At 37.3% G+C, this 25811-nt stretch overlaps 1 protein-coding gene across 1 annotated transcript in view; it reads left to right on the top strand.

The window, feature by feature from the left end:
- Window positions 1-25112, top strand: part of LARS1 (leucyl-tRNA synthetase 1) — a 47500-nt gene extending 22388 nt beyond the window's left edge. The window contains exons 20-32 of the mRNA XM_081936004.1: window positions 476-688; window positions 3627-3684; window positions 4571-4634; window positions 5393-5576; window positions 5789-5879; window positions 7997-8137; window positions 8246-8386; window positions 8473-8583; window positions 10362-10472; window positions 13729-13833; window positions 15368-15463; window positions 19722-19854; window positions 24715-25112. Of these exons, the coding sequence (XP_081792130.1) occupies window positions 476-688; window positions 3627-3684; window positions 4571-4634; window positions 5393-5576; window positions 5789-5879; window positions 7997-8137; window positions 8246-8386; window positions 8473-8583; window positions 10362-10472; window positions 13729-13833; window positions 15368-15463; window positions 19722-19854; window positions 24715-24920 (1654 nt within the window). The 3' untranslated portion in view covers window positions 24921-25112. The remainder of the gene's footprint in view (window positions 1-475; window positions 689-3626; window positions 3685-4570; window positions 4635-5392; window positions 5577-5788; window positions 5880-7996; window positions 8138-8245; window positions 8387-8472; window positions 8584-10361; window positions 10473-13728; window positions 13834-15367; window positions 15464-19721; window positions 19855-24714) is intronic.
- Window positions 25113-25811: the final 699 nt, after the last annotated feature.

A 25811-nucleotide genomic window follows, 5' to 3' on the forward strand; every position in this document is an offset into this window, starting at 1 on the left:
GCTGGCAGCCAGCAGAAGTAGCCTGCAGTACTGCACTCTAACCACTGCATCACCTCTTAACTAATAGATTGTTGTCAATCATTAACAAACAAACAAACAGTGAAAATTGGCACTGTTTTCATCAGCTATATCTAATTTTGATATATTGAAGAATAATCTGTTAGAATTACAGTTCTGGTAATGTCTAATTTTAGGTAACCCTTAGGTTTGTTTTGAGACTTTAAAAATGCTAATAAATCAATAAAACAACATTTGATTCATTAGGAGTACTTAGTAAGATAACAACTGATTTTTTTTCTTATTTAAAATGTTTCAGTTCTTAAAATTAGGTAATTTTTTAAAATTAAAAGCAACTGAGTTTGAAGAATGAAACCGTATTTAGTGATAGTGTGTGTAGTAATCATACCAAATAGGTGCTCAGTTAGTAGAGAAACCTGCAGCCTTTCTTTTTATAACTTTTGCTTATTATACACAGAGCAAGCCAAATGACGGAGGAAGTATGGGACTACATCTTCTTTAAGACAGCTCCATTCCCTGCAACAAAAATCCCTAAGGAGGCTTTGGATAAACTGAAGCAAGAGTTTGAGTACTGGTATCCAGTGGATATACGTGCTTCTGGCAAGGATCTTGTTCCCAATCACTTGTCTTACTACCTTTACAATCATGTAGCCATGTGGCCAGATCAGAGGTTAGTCTGTGAAAAGTTGCATCTCCAGCTATATTACCGTATTTATCGGCGTATAACACGCACAGGCGTATAACACGCACCTTCATTTTAAGAGGGAAATTTCAGGAAAAAAATTTAAATTTCAAATAAAGAACTTTGAAGCAAAATAAGGGTAGACCCAAAGGTCTTCTGCTTTCGGAACTCGGAAATACCCCCCCCCCCACACTCCCCTTTTCCTCCAGCGAGCACGGAGCTTGAAGGAGGCGAAGTGTGAGCGCGCGGGCGAAAAAGAGGTGGTGGGAGAGAAATTTGAAAGGTCTTCTGCTTGCCGTGGGCGGGCCGCATTTACATAGAGCAGGGAGGGCTGTTAAAGGGCCGTATTAAACCGCCCCCCGGGCCGCAAATGGCCCGCGGACCGGACTTTGGACATGCCTGGTGTATACGGTACTTGTTAATACTGTAAAAACATGGCTTCTTAACATTATATCGGCATATAACACGCATACATCATTTGCCCCCTATTTTTCGGGGGGGAAAGTGCGTGTTATACGCCGATAAATACAGTAATTCAAGTAATCACAACCTGTGCAAACTTTGAAAAGGAAAAGAAGTCTGAGCAGGCAAAACTATATTAAAATGAATTTCTCTTTTACAAGACTTGTATGGAATTAAAGCATGGAGCCAGTTTGTTACGTGTGTAATCGATACATTGCTGAATCACTTCTTGTTGACTAGTCCCCCAATGTTAATTAATCATGTCTTTTACTGCTTGCCTAATTTGAATTTGTACAGGTGCAATGTCCACGAATTGTACCGTGTACCCTTAGTTTACTTTCCACTGTATTGAACTTTAAAAATACATTGGAACGTTCCTATCGTAGCTTTTGGCTCAAGTATGAGTAAATGTTGCAGATTCACTGAGATCGTCCCAATCTCCATAAGGAATTCCTTGGCTGATATGCGATCCACTCATGTGCAACCCAGCTAATGAGCTTTGAAAGACTGTTTATCTTATGATGCCTAGAATGCTTGTTAGTTACCTTTTTTTCCTTTTCCGTCAAGCTACATTATTTTGCAGATGTAAGTACTACAATACCAGTAGGTGGGAAAAGGACTCCCGCGAGGATAATCATTAGTTCTTCTCCGTCTGAAGGACATCTGGCTTACTTTGCACTACTGAAGCAAATGGGGTGAAATCAGGATCCCATGCTTGCTGCACAGTGCATTGGGAGGAATGGAAAGTTTTTTTTCTATAGGTATTTTTCATCCCTGTTGTCTCTGCCAGTTACATAATAATTCCGTGCATTCCTTTGAGTCATATTTTATTGCTTCAACTTGTTAGAGGCTAATTTGCTCCAGGCTCTGAATAGCTATTCTGGCAATTAACGGAGTGAAAGAATCTTTGGGAACTATTAGAACTACCCATAATTCTTCAATACTGTGACCTATAAGGTGATTTAAGATTCATGAAAGTCATATTAGTTGATAAAGATATTCTGGTTAAAACAAACACCACTTCAAACAGGATTCTTACTGTGTTATATTTTTTATTGAACTTGCAGAGACAGTATTCACTATTTCCATTGGAAAAGTACATGAAGCCCAGCAATCGTAAAAGTGGTGAATTGCATTGAGACAACCAGGGCCCTCCCCCTTTAAAACTGTGCATATTGGTTGCTGGCATTAGAGTTTCCTTTACACAACACAAGTTTGATCCAGCAGGCTGTTGAAACAATGTTCTGTGAATAGATAACGAAAGTGGGATTTTTTGGGTTGGATGAAAATGTTCGGAGAAAATTAAAAAAGGAACCTTATCCCAGTATGAAGCATTTTGGTGGAAGCATCATGATTATTGGCTGCTATGCATCCTTAGGGGCTGGATGGCCCTTAGTTAATTCTATTGGAAAGTGTTTAGATAGTCATCTGTAAAGTTTAAATAAGTTTGGGTCTTGTAGCATGGCCACAATCTTAATTGTACAACTAAATCTGTGAAGCAGAAAAATGAGTTGAAGTAATGGTTACCCTTGTACAGAAGATGCCACCAGTTGCTACATCTACTTTTTGAACATGCAGTAGTGAACTTTGATTTAGGATAAAGACTTGATGCACTTAAGGTTTTATGTACTTAATCAGAATTTATTAATAAATTTATATTAAACTTCGATCATATTGTACGTCACAGTACTTCAAAATTATAGCTAGTGCTAAATAGTTCACAAACTTTCAGAACAATTGTTAGCCTATTTGGAGCCTGGAGTAAATTTGTCTCTAACTACAGGTAATTTTCAACTTACAACAGTTCATTTAGTCACCGTTCAAAGTTACAGTGGCACTGAAAAAAAGTGACTTTCGACCATTTTTCAACCTTATGATCATTGTAGCATCCCCATGGTCATGTGATTAAAAAACCAGACACTTGGCAACTGACTCTTACTTATGACAGTTGCAGTGTCCCGAGGTCATGTGATCCCCTTTTGTGACCTTCTGACAAGCAATGTCAATGGGAAAACCAGATTCACTTAACAACCAGGTAACTAATTTAACAACTGCAGTGATTCATTGAACAACTGTGAAAGGTTGGAAAATGGAGCAAAACTCACTTTTAACAACTATGTTACTTAGCAGCAGAAATGTTGGGCTCAGTAGGGGTCATAAATCAAGAACTACCTGTAGACAACAAATTCCTCTACATTATCCCTTTAGTGAAGTATTTTTTGTGTCTCTCTTTCATGGGAAGTCATAAATCCAGGATTACCTGTATTTGACGGAAAATAATACACAGAGGAATACAAAGAATTATTACATTGGCATAACCAATAAGGAAAAAAAATCCTAAAATAAAGAATAGTGCTTTTAAAAAGTCAGTGTTTTTAAAATAGTACTTTTATTTAAAAATCAGAAGATTGTTCTGAATATGACAAATCATGTAGAACAATGAAACTCTTGTCTTCCAATGCAGAGAAAAATGGCCTGTATCTGTCCGAGCAAATGGGCATCTTCTCCTTAATTCAGAGAAGGTATGATGTCTTTTTGAATCTATACTGAACATTTCTGATTACTATGGCTATGAATTAAATCCTTTCTCAGTTTAAGGAGCAGCAAGTAATATGTTAATTTGTGATATTATTCAGGAAAGCTGAACTTGCATGACTTAAAATTCTTTTTCCAAATATGGAAACGTAGGCAGAAAGTTTATGAGCCATTTAATTGTTAGACTTTCCTCTCATATATATATATGGCTCTTTTCTGTTTTTGAAGCTTATTGAAACCTTGGTTTCTCTAACTATGCTCTTAAAAGAGAATAACTTTTGACAAATAAAATTTCATAAGAAAGTTGTTTTCAGAAACTTGCACAAAGAAGATTGAAGTTTCTATTGACGGTATTGAAATAGAACTTATATTAATACACATAGTACAAACAGCTGGGATGGAGAAAGCTTTCTAAAGTTGAGCTTGATTCCTAATGACTACGTGCATCCACCCATGTTTGTTTGTAGACATCACATCCAAAATAAGTTGTCATTGTCTTCTATAATATTTTGGTGTCTTTTCCCGCAGTTTAGTCTACAGCCTTCTTGATTTGATTTATAGCGCTCAGATTTCTCGATAGTTTCCCTCGCCCAAGAATCAGTCAGGGGTTTTCAAGATTTGTTGGGGGCAGCTAGGGGGCAGCAAGATTTGTTGGGGGCAGCAAGATTTGTTGGGGGCAGCTATATTTGCAAGTTTACCTTGTATTTTGTCTGGGTTGATAGCAGGTTTAGCAGTGTTTTTAATAGCTAACAGATAGAAATATACTTCTCTTTCTTTGTCCCCATTAGATTTAAGTTTTGGGTCTGATTCTCATAGACAGGCCATCTTTTAAATATGCTTATTTATATTTTTCTCTCCTGATTTTGTTAACAGATGTCTAAATCTACAGGCAATTTTCTTACTTTGAGTCAAGCTATAGATAAATTTTCAGCTGATGGTAAGAAGACGCATGGCATTATGTTTGAATTTTGAAAACTCTGCTTGGCTGAATAATATATCAATAATATAATGTCTATCTTATAATAGAGTTTATATTACCGATTTTGTAACAGTTTATCTAGTCAAACAGCCTTCCCTGCTTTTAAAAGAGAAAACCTTGTTGATCAGCATATGAAAAACCTAAATGCATAACCTATTGGAAATTTAACAAATCAAAAATCACATTTTTATAATTGCTTTAAATTCTGGTGTTCCTTCCCAATGAAAATACTTACGCTGTATTGCAGAGTGACAGAGCCACATCCTCTAGAACAGGGGTGTCAAACTCAACGTCATCATGGCGTCGTCACTCTCCCCCTTTTGCTAAACTGGGTGTGGCCAGTGTGTGACCCAACTGGCCCATGGGCCAGGAGTTTGACAGCCCTGTTCTAGAAGATCTGAGGTGGCTACTTTTCCCAGTTGTCCATGTGTGTGCTTTAGGATGTACAAACCACGTTGTTTCATTGGTAATTCTAAGGAAATGGTTGCTTGTGTGTTTATGCAAACATATAGAAAGCCTGGGAACAGCACAGTGAATGAAGTGATTTTGGTGGCATTAAATAGGGGATGCTTTACTTATATAACTTGATTTGAAAAAAAAAGCCTTCTTTGAGTGCTTTGCATAGCCTTCTTTCACAGCAAGAGTGGTGTCTCCCAGCTGTTGGACTGCATGTCTTTTGCTGTTGCTTTAGAAAGTGAAACCTCTTTCCCTTTCAGGCATGCGGCTGGCCCTGGCTGATGCAGGGGATACTGTTGAAGATGCAAACTTTGTGGAATCCATGGCAGATGCTGGCATTCTCCGCCTCTATACATGGGTGGAGTGGGTGAAAGAAATGCTTGCTAACTGGGACAGTTTAAGAAGCGGGCCTGCCAGAACCTTCAATGACAGGGTCTTTGCCAGGTATCCTCGAGGAAGGGTCAACTTGTTTGCTTAAGGGAAACTACATTTTCTAAAAAGATAATAATAAAAATTAATGTTTTATGGCAATCTTCCATGGTCCTATGGTAGTATTGCATGATCTGATTTACTTTATGGCAGTCTTATAGGATTCTGTCACGAAACCTTGGATTTAATTCCAATTCTATTCTAATTCTAGCTTTCTTCTCCCTTAGTGAAATGAATGCAGGCATAATAAAGACAGAACAAAACTGTGAGAAGATGATGTTTAAGGAAGCGCTTAAAACTGGATTCTTTGAATTTCAGGTAAGGGTACCTGTTCTTCAGAATGTAGATTATTAAACATTTGATTTTGCTTTCTAGCACAAATGATGTCAAAGTAAATTGCAAGAAATGTAAGCCATGTATTAATAGTATGCTAAAACAAACCAGTATAAAATAGCATTTAAAAGAAAGAACACTTCCAATGATAATGTTTATGCATTTGAATGGGTTTTTTCCTTTGATTACTAAAAGCTACAAATTGCAGACATTACGGATTTTCACATTCTATCTTTTTTTTAAAAATATTGTGAGATGAGTCTATCATAAAGGTGAGGGGGAAGAAAGCTGCCTCAGTACTACAGGGCCAGGAGGTGGTGCTATTGAATACTTTTCATCCTCTCTCTGCTTTTAGTTGGCCAGAAAAGCAACACAGGTGGTGGGAGCTCTGTCTTTTTGGTATGATAGATTAGAGGCTGGATGCCAGGTGAGGTAATCCTTAAAAGATAAGTGCGGGCAGTAAGAGCTATCTAGATACTACTATAAGGAGCGGGAGGTAGAGGCAGAAGTGTGAAGAACCAGAGCACTTTGGGGAGATGAAATTTTAGACCACTGCACCTCTATCCTGTGAATTCAGTTGTGTTGCTATGGGATGTTTTACCAGTAACTAACATGAACTTTTATGTTGGAAAGCTCATCTTCCCGATCACCTTGACTTTATTGTGTAGACTGCAATCTGAAAAGAAAAAAGGCCAATCAACAGCTAACCAGACTGTCTTTTCCTACATGGCCAAATTGCGGTCCATTACCATGTTCCCTCTGTCAGTTGTTATATTGGTATTTATTCTAAGGCCACGATCCTACTCCCTCTCCCTCTCAATGCTATTCTATAACATCGTCACCATTAATAAAACTAGAAGACAGTAGCAGCAACTCCTTCCCTATTTCTCTATACTCGTATGTGAAGATAAAATAATTGGCCATCCCGAAGAAGGAGCCCTTTTTGGAATCAACCTGCCAACAGCAATCCCAGGAGAGTATTCCCTTTATATCCAGCAATCAAATAATGGAATTTATGGGGATCAGCTTCAGCTTAGCAGAGCTTAAGCAGGCCACAACCTACAAAGAGCTCTAGCAGGGCAATCTTTACCTTCCCAGTTTCTCTCCCATCTTGTTCTCCATGGGCTTTCTGAAGCCATCCAACCTCATTTTTCATGCTCTGATAGCATCCCAACGTGCTGTAAAATAAAAGTGTGTGTATTTTAGGAGATTACTAAACTCATTATCTGAAAAAAGATTGCAGAACCCTGACTGAATGGGAAATGCAAAGATTGACTTTGGACTTTAAACATAACCGCCTGCTGAATTATAGCCTTTTTGAGAATGATCTATCCTCTATGTTGAGCAGAGATTTATCATTGCGCTAAATGGGACAGTATAAATAAATTAGATTTAATTAAATCTAAATAAATTAGAATTATTGTAGTTGATGAATTGGGCTGAGTATTTCCTCAGGAGTTAATGATCAGATTGGCAATTAGAATTGAAAGGAAAGGAAAAAAGATAAGAGGCCAAATAATTAAAGAAAGTGGTTATTTATAAAAAATATCAAAAGACAAATGGATAAAAAACAGTATTCTGCTTTCAATTGCTCATAAGAAGGAGAATGTTTTTCATAATTGTCCATGGGGTGTCAGCAGTTCCCCAATATATACACAATAGTTGTTAATAATGTGCCCTGACTCCTTTGCACAACCCCATTCCAAGGCTATGGTTCAGCTCTCTGAACTCTTCAGGCATAATAATAGATTATATTTATTGCTTCTATTTTCCAGACTTCTTTACAGTAGTTTCTGATATTGGGCAATTCAAAATGACAGTACATAGTATACCACTGCAGTTATCCTTGACTTTTATGTCTATGGTGATCCACTTCTTTTTTAGAAACCTTCATAATATAAAGCTATGTAATATCAAACTGGCAGGCTGTTATCTGGTTCTAGTTCCAGCTAGTGCTTCGATCTACAAAATTAAATCATTCCCTTTTAATAATCTACTTTGGGCGTATAAGTGGTTTACAAGCAAGGAAATGGTCTTTTATGCCATGTTTTCCATTGACCGTTGGAATAGTTTTAACGGTGCTTTTGCTGGCTCTTCTTCAGGCAGCGAAAGACAAGTACCGGGAACTTGCCGTAGAAGGAATGCACCGAGAATTGGTGTTCCAGTTTATTGAATCACAGACTCTCCTGCTAGCTCCAATCTGCCCTCATGTGTGTGAATATATTTGGAGCTTGTTGGGCAAGGTACTGCTTTTCATTCAGTGGCGAAGGAGGGAGGGATTGCATATTGCAGAATGATGGGAATATTGTGTCAGATTCTTCACCCCCAATCCATATGTGTTAACTATAAAGGCTGAATCCATCATGAAGGCTTCCTGGCCTGTGCCTGGGGTAGTAGATGAAGTCCTGGTCCAGTCTTCCCAGTATCTGACAGAAGTAGCCCATGATCTCCGTCTGCGTCTAAAAAACTACATGGCACCAGGAAAAGGAAAAGTAAGTATCCATGTCCTTTTTCCTGCAGTTATGGTTTGAAAGTTTCACGCATTTTGCTAAGCAAGACTTTCCTTGCCGTTTTCTAGAAGGGCAACAAAGAAATACCACAGAAGCCATCCCACTGTACCATTTATGTGGCCAAGAACTACCCTCCGTGGCAGCACATCACACTGTCGATTCTACGAAAACATTATCAGGTGATTATCCTGCCTAAATTTCTCTCGTGGCTTCAAATATTTTTAACCTCCTGTTTATATGCAAATGGGGACCATAAATAAAACATGGGTTAAAAACCAGCATGCTAATATACACACCCAGAATCAGTCTAAATAAATCTTTAGGAAAAGAGGAAAAAAAACATTTCTTAATTTGCCAGGATTTTAACTTTTAATTGACTTTAGTGGTATGAATTTAACCTTTCATTACATTGCTTGTCCCGTCATGCTTTGTGTTTTGCTTCATTGCAAGCCTTCTTGGATGTTTACATAAACTGAAAGAAATGAATAATTAAAGTAGTAATTAATAGTTATTAACTATTAAATGATAATTAAAAACTGAAAGGTATTTGAATATGGAGGGAAAGAAATGCAATACATAAAATACCTGCAGAAAAAGGCGAGACCATTAGCTATCCTTATGCCTCATTTTATTTACTTATTAACCGCATATTTTATTTTTACCACAATACTAAATGGAACAAAGGAGAGGCCACTAACGATGGTGGGGGAACTTTTGCATTTCTGCCTAGATTTGTTAGAGAGCATGGGGGTTGCCTTACCTGGAGTTTTAGGTTATTGCAGTAAGGACACTTGCAAACCATTGCAGGAACAATATTTAGGATTTGTGAAGTGGCAATATAATAGAAGTATCCTTAGGCTAGTGGAGGTACACTATACTTTGCTTTAGAGGGAAAAAGAAGGAAATTTGGTTCCGTGCTCCCACATTTTGGCAGCACGGTCTTGGAGAATTCATAGGGGCTGAATAGAATTGGATTTTTCCAGACAGCTTGCTTTGTTAGCTTGAAATAACCTACATTTTTGCTGCAACCCTATCTGGCAGAGAAAAGTGAGTTATAGATGTAGTATTCAAAAGTGATGCCTGGAACAGAAATTTTTTACTTCTGCCGCTTAAGATCCTGCAAGCCCAATTCAGGCTGTCAACATGGCATCGTAGGCTATCATATCTTTTGACAGCCAATTGTTCCCCTTTCCTTTGTTTTTGTAGTTCAGGTAGCCAGCAAGAATCAGGAACCCTCTTGATATCTTTGTGGACAGCTCAGCAGGCTGGGTGTGATTACTCAGCTGTGTTCTGCTCGGTGGACCACAAATTGTGACAGCCCGAGGGAATAGCTGTCCTAAATGATTTTGAGCAAGGTGTGATATTTAGAGCATGGCTACATATAGAAACATGGCTTAGCAGAATAGAGGGGTTCCCAGTGGTGGTCTGAACTCATTAAAGAATAACTTTTAAATAGCAGCATTTAAAATTGGGGTGAAGCAGTTCTTCAGGGGGAAAAAGGGGATCTACAATGATATTTAAGCAAATAGAAAGATTAGCAGATAATTGTAGAAACAAATGAGAACATCATTTTGACTGTTCTCCCAACCTTCTCTTTTGGGGGAAGATTATGGAGAAGATAGCTGGATGATAGCTTCAGAAAGTCTTGGAGGAAGTAGATCAGGGGTGTCAAACTGGTGGCCTGTGGACCGGATGTGTCATGCGCTGGCCATGCCCACCCCAGCTCCACGAAGAGGGAAAACGTCTTGATATGTCACGTGATGGCAACATGATGCTGCAAGTTTGACACCTATGAAGTAGATTATCTGCACCTTCATTGAGCTTCAGAACTCGGTACAGTAATAAGACTGGTGAAGGTTAAATAAATAAAAGATCCAATTGAGGGTTGTTTGTGCTTGCTTTTCCTATAGAACTGTCAATAGGAGAATAATTGGATGTTGTTTGTTTTTCGTTGTAGACCAATGGAGGACAGCTTCCAGACAACAAAATAATTGCCAGTGAACTCAGCTCCTTGCCAGAACTGAAAAAATACATGAAAAGGGTTATGCCTTTTGTAGCAATGATTAAGGTCAGCCTTTTGCTATTTATGCTACAATTCTGCTTATAGGCTTGCTTCTTGCGTTTTATGAGACTCCTGGAAATTATGCAGAGATGTGGAAGAAAATGTAAGTATGACGCAGAATAGAATAGTGATATGGAAACACAACTCTTTTTAAAAAAAAAAATTCAGAGGGAGAAAAAATGAGCAGGATCATACAAGTTGTGTCCCATCAGAACTATTTCTGTTTCAGATTACTATGTATTTTGTATGAGATGTCCTGATATAAATAGATTATCTATCTATCTATCTATCTATCTATCTATCTATCTATCTATCTATCTATCTATCATCTATCTACCTACCTACCTACCTACCTACCTACCTACCTACCTATCATCTATCTATCTATCTATCTATCTATCTATCTATCTATCTATCTATCTATCATCTATCTATCCATCCATCCATCCATCCATCCATCCATCCATCCATCCATCCATCCATCTATCATCTCCCACTTCAATCCTAACCAGAGAAATATTATCTGGCTGTTAGTTATGGTTTAGTTACATCCAGTTTAGACTATAATATATTTTATATAGACTTGCCTTTGAAGTCAAACTATGTATCTTATCCTTCCTTCAGTAGTTATGAAGGTATTATTGATGTTTATTGCTAAACATGTACTATACTTTGAAATGGCATTTTATTTACATTAATTTTATTGATCATTGTTTATATGTAATAAGGACACACTAGTTATGTGATGTGGAATGCAACTTTTGGGGAAACACGTAAAGGGTGAGCAGGTTGATGATTTAAAGTGGACAGGGCTGAATTTTTCCATGGGGTTACTTGGTAGGACTTTGCGTGTGAAATTGCCCACCACTACAATTTTCAGCTGATAGCTTGCTTAAATGATGAAGGACCGCTTGCTGAATTTTGACTGCATGTTTCAGGGGTGGGGTAGAAGAACAGGTCCAGGGATGTAAGTGATAGTACAGGTGGCTGTCCCCTGATAAATATCTTGCCCTTATAGATTCCTTGAGAAGATTGTGCTTTGAAACATTACAGGTAGATCTCAATCAATTAAACATTTAAGAACATAAAAGAACATTGTTTGTGGCAATAACGCCTTCTCCCTCTTTACATAATCATGATTAGCTAAATGTTTAATTTACTTCCAACTGGGAATGTACTTGAATTCAAATAAAAATTCAGCTCAAGTAGGAAAAGCAGTATCATTTCAACAAACTTTAAAAATGTGAACTAAAAGAATAAATTATATTAGTGGTTGCATTTAACTTAGTGTGTTTCTTGAATTGGAAAAGTCACTATGTTGTTATTGGAAAATGCCTTTTCTGCCTGTGGCTGCAGCAAGGATTTCCATTCTACTCTACAGCTTCTGGTTGCAACACTGCATAGTAGTCTGTCTTCTCAAAGAGAAAGATTGCTGTGATGTTTTAATAATGGGGAAAACCAATAAAAATGTTTTATTTAGACCACATTTACATTTTCTTCCTTCGGTATGAATTACCTGAAGTACGTTAGAAATTTTAATAGATTTTTAGTGCATACGTTGAAGATGTTCTGCAATAAAGTTGTGTGCCACTTGATGATGAACACAGGGAGTAAAGTGAGACTATGACAATATATTTCACAGCAGATATTAATTTTAATGAGTATTATGTGATGCACACTTCCAAAAAAAGGGGGTTTTGGCATATAAGAAGGAACATTTCCCCTATTTGTGTAGAGGTTGGTGTGTTTCTCTTGGGAGAGCATGTAAATCCCATCACAACACATAAATGCTAGACATCTAGTCTTTGTTTATCTCAGTTCAGCACTAATCAAATGGTCTTTTCCTGCTGAAACACACAGCTTTCAGGAGAGGAGGAGAAGGATAAGATAACAGTGATTCCCTCCAACCCAAAATCAGTATTAGTTATTTTGGATTAGGAATCTGAGTTGCTGTTGCTTTACTACTATAACTATCTGCTTTCCCCTTTCCAAACACCTTGATAGTAGCCATACTGCACCATTGATTATGCAGTATTCAGCTTTATTATTTTCTAACCTGTGTCTTTATTGGACACTTCTGAAGGAGGGATGAAGAACGTTTGCAGGAATCAGGTATGGCCAGTGCCAGTCTAGAGAAAAGAAGGACTGTGGGTAACATAACAGTATTCCAGTATTTTAGGGGCTGCCACAAAGAAGAGGGAGTCAACCTATTTTCCAAAGCACCAGAAGCAATGGATGGAAACTAATCAAGGAGAGAAGCAACTTTGGAATTAAGGAGAAACTTCCTAACAGTGAGGACAATTAGCCAATGGAACAGCTTGCCTTTAGAAGTTGTAGGTGCTTCATCACTGGAGGTTTTTAAGAAAAGACTGGACAGCCACCTATTTGAAATGGTATACGGCAGGGCTGTCAAACTCCCGCCTTGCAGGCTGGATGCATCATACTCTGGCCATGCCATGCCCGGTTTAGTGAAGGGGGAAAAAGTCCCAATAAGTCACGTGATTCTGCTGTGACGACCTGAGTTTGACACACCTGGTATAGGGTCCCCTGCTTGCGCAGGGGGTTGGACTAGAAGACATCCAAGGTCCCGTAAAATTGTATTTTGATTGATTGATTGGTATTAATTTTAGTCTGAATTGAGTAGGTATGTAGTCTCATACCTCATTTATCTTGGAATGTTGTATTGCTTGCTTTGGTATTGCTTTGGTCTCTTGCAGACACCAAAAGGCTTATTAGATAGTCACTGCATGTGCATTATGAGTTGGCAAAAAAAAAATACTTTTTTCCCCCGCAAAGCAGTCCCTAACAATTAAAATTCAGCAAGCTGTTGGAGGGAGGCAAAGGCTCTCCTATGAAAAGTCTATGAATCTCCTCATATGGCTTCTGATCTGCAAGTCCTATTTACTTTCAAAATCTGCCCCTCAGAGATGTTTCATTTTATGTGCTTGCCAGAGTTGCTGGGAGTCAGGTGGCATATACATTTAGTTCATTAAAAATAACAATAATAATAGAAATCGTTTTCTCTTTTAAAACATTTTTCTAAATGTGCTTTTTTAAATATTGAAAAGTAGATTTGAGACCAAAACAAGTTACTTTTAAGAGCTTTCAACATCGTGGCTGGAATTGGCAATCTTCTGTAAACTGGCTTCCAACTGGCTCTGTTGGGACTCATAGACCAGCTGGGAACCCTACTAGAAAAGTTCTATCAAAGGTTTGCTCAGCATTGATGCACTTTAAAACTTGTGTTTTTTACTGTTGGTAGGAAAATTTAGAGAAGAAGGGATCCCATGTGCTTGATCTGGAGCTGGAGTTTGATGAACAGGCTGTCCTGCGGGAGAATATGGTCTATTTGACGAATTCCTTAGAGGTGAGCATTTGCTAGGAAAGCCTTAGTGATATTCAGCTCTTGGTAAGATTCATTGTTGCTGGAAAATCTCTACATCATTGTCTTTCAATCTTGGTAACTAAGATGTGTGGACAACTCCCAGGATTTCCCAACCAGCATGCTGGCTGTGGAATTCTGGGAGTTGAAGTCCACACATCTTAAAAGCTGCAAAGGTGGAGAAACACTGCTCAATATCCGTTGCCTGTTTATCTTCAACACCTAGCTAGTTATACAAAGTCCATCTATAAGGTGTGTGTGTACGTGTACGTATGTGTCCTATGCACACGGGTCTGTAAAAGAAAAGTCCATATTTATTTTTCATTTTGAGTCACAATAACAATCCAACTTTGGGGATATGCAATATGGAAGTGAAAAATTGGCTTCAAGTAGGTGGCCATCTTTGATGAATCTATGGGTGCCCCTTCAAAGAAGCCACATCTTTTCCCAGACTTGTACAGTAGCTACCCATCCCAGGAAAATACAGCTTTGAATTAAGGTGGAACAGCAGGTGCAATCATCTTGTTGTGTCCTGCCAATGACTGCTTAATGCAAGGACATGTTTTTGAGAGGTTGCATAGCTACCTCATATCAAACTCAGGAAAAGATGTGGCTTCTTTAAAGAGCCATCTATATGTTTTCCTAGTGTGCTGTTGTCTCCTCTGAAGCACCTTTTCCAGTTCTTATCTGAATAGCTTCCTAATCCAATCAAATCCTATGTAATGCTGGCAAATGAAAAAATATTTAGTGGAAGAATTCATCCAGAATTAGAGCCCTGAAATCAATATTAATGATCTTCTGTAAGTGAAACCAGAGTATAATTAATATGTTCCTTTCCTATTATCACCTGGACAGATGTACGTCTTACCCTATTGAGATTGCTGTTTTCCCCCCAAGTTGAGAAAATTATTGGAAATTCTCAGCCTTTTTGGGGCAGTGTTTATTCCTTCTCTAAATTTAATGATTCTTACTATAAATAGGAATTTCCGCTTCTAACTGATTTAAGTGGGGGTTTATTTATTTGAATTTTTTAGCTGCCCAATTTTGAATTTAGAAAAATTCAGATGCAAAGGACTATGATTATAGTTAGTATATTTATTTCAATAACTAAAGTCTGTTGACTATGTTATTTGTTGTGAGAAAAAAAAACATCTAGTTTTTTTAATGAGATTTGAACAGTTACTTTGAAGAAAGTAAAGGCTTTGATGTGTGAAAAAATGGAATGTTGGAATCTGACGTGTGCAATAGTCACTGAAGCAATAAAACATCTTATAACTTTGAAACTGCCAAACTTGCCCAAAGTGGAACACTTCCTGGCTCAGACCTCTGAACTTGAGGTCCATTTAAATCTATAGAGAAAAAGAATCAAAGCTGTGGAATTTTTAAAAATAAGAACTGATTAATCAATCACAAAAATGATTTTATTTAACAATGAAACTCTTTGTTTGATACAATTGAACTTTCTTATTAATATGTTTGAACTGATTTTTTAAAACGATTTCCCCATTTTCTTCTAAAGCTGGAACATATAGAATTAAAATTTGCCTCTGAAGGAGATGAGAAAATTAAAGAAGATTGCTGCCCTGGAAAGCCGTTTTGCATATTCAGAGTAGAAGTAAGTTTGGGTGTTTTTTTGTTGTTGTTGTTGTTTCTTCTTTTGTCCCTGCAGGAATATTATTCCCAATGGTTTGTTGTTTTCTGTGAGAGCTTTACTTTTACATTAGACTTCATCAAACTTCTGCTTCCATCATTTCTATTTCCTACCCAGCTAAACCCCTGGCAAGCCTGAGTGGCTTTGGGTTTAAGGTTTTCTGTATCTGGGGATTCATCATCTCTGCTACTGGATGGGGTTGCATTGCTCCAGACAGACTCGGTGCACATTCTGAGGGTTCTTCTGGATTCATGGCTCCTGTTCAAAGAGCACATGGCAGTTGTGGCCAGGAATGCTTTTTGCTCAGCTTTGTGTTCTGCTCTAGTTGTTCCCATTCTTGGACTGGGAGGTCTATTGTCAGAAGCTCATGTCCATGTCACCTCCTGATTGCACAATTGTAGTGGTGTCTATATGGGGCTGCCCTTGAAGAGTATCTAGGCACTTCAGCCAGTGTTAATACAGTGGCATGGGCAGTTAGGTGCACTCCAAAAATTGCAGACATTATACCTCTGCTACATAAGTCGCACTGTTTGCCAGTTTGTGAAGGGGTCCAATTCAAGGTGCAGGATCATATTGTGGGTCCTGTCACCTAGGGAGTTTCATCAGGTGGCACCTTTTCTGCTATGTCCCCCACTCTGTGGAATATCATTCCTCCTGAGGCGAAGCTGGCCTCAAACCTAATTGCCTTCCAGGAAGCTCTTAAAAATGCTTCTCTCAACTAATTTGGACATCCTATGATAGAGTAGAGCCTGCTAGTCTGCATTCTTTCTAAGTGTTGCACTTGGTTTTAATTTTTTTATTCCTTTTATGTAAATTGATTGTCTTTAATGTTTTTTTAAAATATATTTTGATTCTGTGAGTCTTTTATACCCTTTGATCTCCCGTGACTCTGTAAGATGAAATGGTATACAATTGTTATAAATAATAATAAAATAAAATAAAATCCTAGCGGGTGTTGTAGGATCTGATCCACAATCTAGAAGTCATCAGTTGAACAGAACATGTTTAGGAACATGATGGTAGGTAAGGCTAAGGCTGCTCCTGAGATTTACTTAAGTATCTGTTTTTGGTTGTTATAGAAAGTTCCTGCTTCCTACTTACTGTATTTTTTGGAGTATAAAAAGAGGGTGAAAATCTGGGTACGTCTTATATACTGAATGCAGCATTTTTGGCCTACAGAAACCCTGCCCCCTTTGCAAAAATGGATGTGCAGGGGATTTGGGAGGCTTGCAAAGTGCTCCTGAGGGCTAAGGAGGGCAAAAAAAAAGAAGCAAAAATCGGGCCGTTCTTGCCTGCCCCTCCCCCAGCTCCCAGGAGCACTCTACAAGTCTCCCAAAGCCTCTGCATGTCGTTCCCCCCCCTTTTTTTTTTTTTGCAAAAAACGAGATATGCAGAGGGTTTGGGGGGCCTGCAGAATGCAAAGACTTTTTTTTAAAAAAAATGACCTCTTCAAAATCATGGTGCATCTTATACCCCGAAAAATACCTTACATCCATAAAATTGACTAGAAGTCTCTGAGAAGTGAACCTCCCTTGGAAGAGTCACCCCTTGAATTAAATGTTTCTCTTTTCCAAGCTACAATTGTGTCATTCTCTACTGAGAACACCTCTATAGCGTATAAAGACTGGAAGGTGAGACAGCTTATCTGTGTATTCTTACTTGCTCCATTATTAATGGTAATAGTGCATTGGGGCTTTTTCCTCTCTTGCTATAATATTATTACTTTAATTCATGTTTAATTTTAATTGTGAGCGTTGTCTGGATAATAACAGTCCTAGAATTAAAAAGAATACAAGTGACAATTCTAAGCATAATGAGGAGTTTCAGATGCTTTCTGTGTTTATATATTATATCCCTGCCCAACAGTAACTGGTTGCAAATCCTCCTTCTATCACAATATTTAGTTTTGCTTTGTTCCGGAATATGGAATTACTGGCTAGGTTTTAGATCAATTAGCATATATAATTAAATACTTCACCTCATAATTTGTAAAGTATATTGAATGAAAATGCTGGAATATTACTGAACAGCACAAACTCAAGCTCCTGTTTCAGGACATGGTGTATTACTTATTGTGTGGGTAGAAAGACTGAGCATTTGGCTGTATTAATTATCCTTTTGTGACAGCTTTGGTCAAGGCTGCTGAATTTCTTGCATGTACCTCATTTTTGAATTGGATTCGGTGGCACAGTTCCTCTTAATAGGAAGACTCTGTGCTTCAATCAAATGGGCAAATTGAACTTTTGAGTAGAGAGCTGTTTAGGAACCCCGAACTGCAATCTGATGCATGTCAAAAGCTTGGGAATGATAGAAGCCCTGGCAGGAAATTTGACAGCTCTCATTGAACAAAAAAAATTGGTGAATCACAGTTTGCAGTATGGGAAATAAAATATTGTTAAGAGAAATGAATAGTGAAGCTTTTTTATTTACTGCACAAGTTACATTTATTTACTATTTATATACAATAACTTATTTATTGTATCTCTTAGAGCTCATTTCTGCATCATCAGTGTATTGTTTTCACAATCTTGTGATTTTCCTGTTGTGTTTTCATTCTGCTCTATTATTATATCTTTTGAGTTCTCTCCCTGATATTCTGGGTTCATTCTTTGCCCTAATGCCCTAGTTGATTCCAACCGATTCCCACACACTGAAGTTTTCTTTTTCTTTTCTTTTGTAGTTTTACAGTTGATTTTAGATTTCTTTTTCTTTAGCAGCAACTTAATTCAGCAGTTGATAATCTCTTTTGTGTACCAGCTTTAACCTACTTCCTTTGCATATCAATTCATTCTATTATCTGCATTTTCTTATTTTCTCTGTTAGCATTACTTATTTTTCTATCCATCTATCTGTTATATTATCCCTATTAAGATCCCCTCCACCAGTCTTCCTTGATTTGACTGTCATCTTGCTCCCCTCTTCTAATAATTTATCACAGCTGTGTATCTTGTCATGGACATGACTCACTGATTTTGGTGTTAGCATCCACATTAGGGTGCCTCCTCCCCCTTTGTCCCTTATTCAGTTCTTCGCTGCTTTGTCTTTTGGTATGAAGATCATATGCTGAAGGAGGGGAAGGGCATCTAATTTTCTACCCTAGTCTTGCCCCTCTAAATGTTTTCCCCTCTTGGGACCCAGACCATCACTTATAACTATCCTATAGGTTACCTATCAAGTCTCTTCCTTTGCACTGTTTCCCCATTTCATTGTCTCTTGGGGTATAAGTTTATTAAAAGTGTTAATTTCAATTAAAATTAAAGCAAAAATTAATGCAAACTAAGAGTAAGAAGGAAAAAAGAGCAATGAATAAAGGAAAAAACTAAAGTACAGAATGAAAAAAAATGGCAGAAGAAAAATAGGAAAGAAAGAAAAAAGATATAAAGGAGTGCCTTTGATTTCCTTTACAGCAATTATACGTACAATTGTAAATTTATCTCTTTCTCTAAAACACAGGCATCTAACACTTTGGCTTGGGTCACATTGCGTGAAGAGGAATTGTTTTCAGATGCATACAAAATATATAATACAATTTTATAATGTAAAATGACATAATAACATTAAAGGTTTATGATCTTGTGGGGTTGCATTAATAGCTGTTGGCTGCGGGTTGGACACGCCTATTCTAAAGTTACATTATGACTCTCTTCTTTCTATAATATATCTAATTGTCAAAATCATACATCATGTTCATTTCCCCCCCCCCCCCTGTTTTATCATACATCATGTTCATTTCCCCCCTGTTTTATGTATGAAGTCCATAAGGGGTTTCCAGTCAACAGTTAAATGTAGATATTGGCTTTTTTTTCCCTAATCAGACAGGTCATTTTGGCCATCTCAGCAAGTTCTATCATCTTTACCAACCATTTCTCTGTCATAGGTATTGCCAGTTCTTTCCATTTTTGTCCATATAGTAATTCTGTTGCATTATCAAAAGTTCCATGACTCCCCCCTCCCCCCCCACTGTTTATCCATCAATTCTGTAAGAATGTCACCCCCACAATAGCATAACTGAGTATAATGCGGAACATGGAAAATCTGACAACTGTCAGAAACGAATGCAGATAATTTACAACAACATAGAAGAAATTATTCTGTATGTGTAGCACAATTGGAAACCAGACTTATTGATGAGATGCTAGATATAAGCCTGTGTATTCTGTGTCCCCAGTTGACTTTGAAAAATCCATGCAAAATACAGATTTTTTAAAACATTTCTTTACAGCCTGGTGTGTCTATCTGTCTAATAAACCCTCAACCAGCAAATGGACACTTTTCTACAAAGATTGAAGTCAGGCAAGGAGATGGCCGAGATGCAATAATAAGACGCTTAGTGAAGCTGAACAGAGGAATTAAAGGTAAGATGTGGACTCAGGTTCAGGTTTTTATTTCACATAGATTTTAGATTTTTTTAGAAGAAATACAACACATCTCTGGTCTGCACAAGCCCACAGCACTATATCTAGATCTCTTGTCTAAGACCAGAACTGAAGCTCAATCCCTTATGGTCTGGACTTGAAGGAGTTTGTGTTGAGGTTCTGATACGTGGAGGAGCTGGTTTCAAAACTCCAGATGTGCAATTGGTACTACCGGTGATAATTACTGGCTTTCAGCAGATTTATAATTTCAGTGTGAGTGATGCATTAATTTAGTCGTATATGTCTTGAGTTACCCATTCTGCTCATTTCATACTTTTGTAATGATTGAACTTTTCAGTCTTACCTTTCTGGAGATATGCTAGAGGTGAGAAGTATTACTCTATCTCAAAGCAATAGGCCATAATGTCTTGCAATGTTAAGGAAAAAAGCAAATGGACTTTTCTCACTCAGTAGCCAGAAATGATACTCAGTGTTGTGGTGAAAAAGTAGTTCTTTCTAGCTTGCCAAAAGGAAATTTAGTTAGTAGAAGCCAAATATGTTAAATTTAATATATTTTTATTAGTGAAGATGAAATCACATTTGTAATTTTAGATTATACTAAAACAATGTTGTATTTTTCAAATGGAAAATGTTGTAACAAGAATTGTCTTGAACTTCTGAATATAGGAATTGCTTCATTATCATTACATTATTTTCCTTATTCTGAAGTTGAAATTTGGATACATATGGCTAAATATAGACTGAAACTAAAATGCATGTTAACATCAGTAGGATTATTAAATGCTGCTAATTCCGGTAAAAAGATTAAGAAGGGTTTTTATGAAGGTGCTTTGATTTAGGAAACCTCTGTGGCAAAAGAGGTGCAGTGGCAGATGGACCGTTCTGACTGACAATAAATTTATGTGGTGAGTGTTAAGGCAATATAGTGTAGTGGTTATGATGCCAGCCAGCATGCGGAGATCCGGGTTCTAGTCCACCCTTAGATATAGAACCTCACAGAGTGATTTGGGGCGAGTCAATCAGCTCATTATACCTCACAGCCTTCTTGTTTTGGTGAAAGATAGGGGAGGGAGAGGGAAGTGTTTGACTCCTTGGGCAGCTGAACAAAAAGGAATAATAGAAATCTAGCAAATAAATCATCAGATAAATGTTTGTGGGGAGCATAATCATGTTTTGCTGAAGCTGATAGCTATATGACCACTATAATCATTGATCAATATATGATTTATATTATATCATAGATCAGCTATATGATTGATGTTGATCATTGAGTGATTAATGCTTTCTCTTCCAAATTTCTAGTTCCAGGAGGGGAAAAGGGAAGTTCACGACACTGTCTTATGTATGCCTCTTCTTTTTTACACTCTACTCCTGCACAGATTCTTTTCTAAGAACACAGATTGTTAAACGTTTTATTTTTAAGTTAACTCCACAATCTCCTTCATAAATTGAATGTTTGAATTCTTACCATTAATCAGTAAAGGCCTTTCTTCGTGAGAATTGTACTCTTTTATTTAAAGTCACCAAGACTTTGAGCCCGAACCACAGTTGATGTGCTGAAGAGTTGACAAAGCTCCCTTTCACAAGTAGATATTGTCCTGTTTGCTCTGTGTCTTTGCTGATGCCAGCAGTTATATCTAAATAGGGAATTATATCTAGGCCCAAACTTTCCATATCAGAAAATAATTTATTTTCTCATCACTTCAGCTGCTTGTGTGTTTTGATCTTAGGGAAAGGGATAATTCTCATATTTTGATGTGAATCTGTTTTCTTGAAAAACAGTTGAGAGGTGGGGAAAATACATAACTTTTCTTGCCAGACGAAAACAGTACAACACATTTCAAACATGGGCAGGCAATTATGAGAGATCCATAACCAGACCGTTTTGAAGTGAATGAAAAGCCATTGAGACTAAATCAGTAATTCTTCTGAATGGTTGTTTCAGAAGATGTCACGGTTAGGCAGGCACTTAAAAAGATTACCTGATGAAAGGGAGCTGTGAACTTAGGAAGACTAAAATCGCCGGCTCATTAGGAAAGTTCTGTTTAGCAATTCCTTGAAAAGTGGCTTGTAGCTTTTGAAAAGGTTTCTTTCTTCAAAAAGGGGGGGGGGAAGCTATTGTACCTCCTGACAAAACAGATAACTTAGCTGCTTTTATTGGAACACTTTCTAGTTTTATGGAAAGAATAGTATCAAACCAGCCTATAATTGCTCCTCCCTTTCCCTTTCACAATAGCATATAAAATGATATCACCGCTAAAACCATTACTTGATTTTCGTCTCAGCTTCCCCTCTGTAACATAATTTACTAAAAATGAAGAAATGAAATACTAAAAAATAGGGGAAGGGAAGAGCCTTAGATATGACAGGGAGAGACTTTTGTAAATGAGAGTCTTAGCTTCCAGAAAAATAACTCCTTACGTTTTGTGATAGTTGCTGTTAGATTTTCCTAAAACGGTCTGAAGTTCTTTGCCTCTAGCACATTGCTATTTTTAAATAAGATAATTTTAAGGTGACATCCTGCTACTTTTTTCACAAGGAAAATATTGGACTACTTGGCAGTATTTCACCAAAATAGATACTTGCCATTAAGAATCCCTTAAAGAGAAGCCATTTGGGATGGATAATGATCTAAAATTATAACAGTGAAGAGAATGGAGGGATTTGGTAGAGGGGTTTGCTTATTTGTTGTTATTGTTGTTGTTAACCCTGCAAATGTTTATTCAGTGCAGCTTCAAGTATATGCGTATAGATTTTTTCCTGGCTGTAATATATCAGAAAAAATAATATCATACAAGGTGACTTTTAAAATCAGTTGTTGTAAAAGGATTTGGACGTGTTTAACATGGTGGTTTTTTTTGGGAGGAACTTAATTAACATCACAATGTTGGAAAGAGACATTTAAGCCAATGCTCAATTTCCTTTAGCCCTTTATCTAATGGAGATAAAGATTTATCTAATTTATCTAATTAATAAATATGAACTATTATTAATAAATTGTCTAATTAATAAATTGTCTAATTAATTAGATTTATCTAATGTTCAGCCTTTGCATGAAAATATCGTGTGAAATGTATATGCTGAAATAGAAAATTAGCCTGGTGAGAGTCAATATAGGCATTGCCAGGAAAAAGGAAATATATATGTGACCATCAAAAACAAGAGACAGATTCAAATGAGACAAAGACTAAGGAGTAGAGAAGGAATGTGTAGTTTTTTAGATTAGATTTTCCCGGTGTGCAGATTAGAGGTGCTTATGTACAGGTTTCAACTTCTTTCCCACTAGGAGGTAACTGATTCCATTGAGAGTCATAAAATTAAAAAGGATTATTCAGGCCTTTGAATCCAATCTTCTATGTAGGTCCAGAATTTAAATTAATGCATCCTCTGTGTTTGTCTACATTCTACTTGTATATATCCAGTGAAGGGCAATCCATCACCTATCTGAGTAATTGCTTCCATTATCAAACTGCATTGATTGTTAGGAAGTTTTTTGCAAACAATATAGAACAAGTCCTGACTTTCTTTTGTGTGATATCCATTCAGCTTTTTGAAAACCGCTATCATCTCTCTCTCTCTCTCTTTTAAATATTCTAAACTCCTTCAAACTGTCTTCATGGAACTTGGTTTCTTGTCCTTTGATCGTCCTCATTGCTTTTCTCTGAATCTATTCCAATTGCTCTGAATCCTTTTTAATGTGTGGCGCCCAGAACTTCAATACAGTACTATGATTGAATCAAACCCATATAAAAGAGGTGGAACTGTTTCTCCCATAATTTAGAAACTACACTGATTCAGCCCAATATTGATTTTTTTGTCCCAGCAACATCATATTGCTGATTTGTATTCAGTTTTACGTACAAGATCTTTTTCACAAGTACTGTTATCGAGGTAATGTATATTTGATTTTTAAGTGAAGAACCTCCATTTCATTCTGTAATTTTCAGCTAATCCCTCCAATCTGTAAAGAGCATCTTGAAATCTATTTTTGTCTTTTAGTAATACCATCCAATTTAGTGTTAACCTGGAAGCATATTAAGTGGTCCCTCTATTTTTTTATGTAAGTCATCAATACAGAAAAGATATTAGGAGAATGTCTTGGCAATGATGAGGAGGTGACACTTCTCAAGGACTAGTCCTTATCAGCAACCTGAGTGAGCAGATGAGAGACTTCTTTGTGAAGAGCAAGAAAGAAAACTTTGTTCTGTAAAAATGTTCCGTTGTGTTAACATACAGACCGTACTCAGTTAATTCTTTCAATAACTTACTTGAAATATCATTAAAATCTACATCTTAAACATCATTAAAACAATTAAACAATCTTTTGGAAATTCCCCAAATCCCTCATGGAGTCAGTGCTATGTAGTAATTGCTCCTGGAAGTTTAGCTTGACAGAACTGCAGTGTATCTTAAGAGGGCTGGAATTGTGAGTGAAACTCTGCCTCCTTATGTAAACATGATTTGCAAGTCTAATAGACCATTCAGGGAACTCAAAGCCTTCATGCATCTCTGTCTGGATGGAAAAATGGGGATACTTTTCTAGGTGATTCTGCTCAATAAGTCACATCTTTAATCAAATGCCATGTGTAGTCCACTCCTTAATTGTCTTTTAATTAAGTTCCTTAGTTCTGAAGGGTCTCTCCATCCTTTAAAACAGTGGGCCCAAAGAGCAAAATGTAAGCCTCTATCAAGGCACTCTTTCAGGAAGCTGGGCAGGCAACAATAGCAGCTTATACTGTTAAAGTCATCCATTTTTGTTACATCTTTTACATCAGCCTTCTTGTGATTTGTATACTAACGTTACCTCTCTTACAATTATGTCTTTAAATTCTTTTTCAGATCTTTCCAAAGTAAAATTAATGCGATTTGATGATCCTCTCCGGGGACCCCGACGTGTTCCTGTGCTTGGGAAGGAAGATGCTGAGAAGTCTCCTATCTTAGATGAAGCTGTCTTTCATATAGACCTAGCTCAAAAGAGGGTTCGACTCACTGAGAATGGACAGACAACTGATATTGGAGATACATTGGTCTATTTAGTTAATTAGATTTTGCAAGTGTTGGGTTAATCAGTGTTAACTCTTTAATCAACATGGATGCTTTTCAGACTCTTGCTAAATTCAGGCAAACTTAACTTCAAGGGGAAAAAAACGTACATTTGTATGGAGATCAATCTCCTGCAATTTTTAAAATGTGGATACAATAAATCTATTTTACTTGCCTGAGGCTTTTCTTGAGAATGTCCTTCCTATTTCAAGCCAAGGTACAGAGTTTATTAAAATAATGTTTATGTAATTTGACATGCATGTGCAATATTGGCACTTATAATAGCAATTTGGACTATTTATATATAGTGGAAATATTGATATGTCAGAAGTGAAGTCACCCTGGCCTTTATTTAGAGTTGACCATCCTTTTGAGAGAAGGCGATCCCAGTAATTTGGTGTGTGACACCCTTGAGAGCAAGAAAAGCAACTGGATTCTATTTAAAAACTTCCCCGGAGCTTTGTTTCCATTTGATTTTTCCATTTTGACAGTGCATGGATCAAATGTTTCATGCAGTCAGCATCCCATAAGGGGAAGGAAGAAAATTGGAACTCTATAGAGTCAGACTTCACTGCAAGTGAAGTAGGCCCTTTGTTTCCCTTTATACCAACCTTCTCCAGTTTGACGCTCTCTCTTACGTTTTGGGCTACCTTCCATTGATATTAATTAATATAGCAAAAGCACTTAGATTTATATGTCGCTTAATAGTGCTTTACAATGCTCTCTAAGCGGTTTACAGAGTCAGCCTATTGCCCCCAACAATCTGGGTCCTCATTTTACCAACCTCAGAAGCATGGAAAGATGAGTCAACCTTGAGCCCCATCCATCAGGATTGAACTCTTGGCAATGAGCTGAATTAGTCTGCAGTACTGTATTCTAATCACTATGCCGTC

This window comes from Natrix helvetica (assembly GCF_964273705.1).
Source record: "Natrix helvetica genome assembly, chromosome: 1".
NCBI lineage: Eukaryota > Metazoa > Chordata > Lepidosauria > Squamata > Natricidae > Natrix > Natrix helvetica.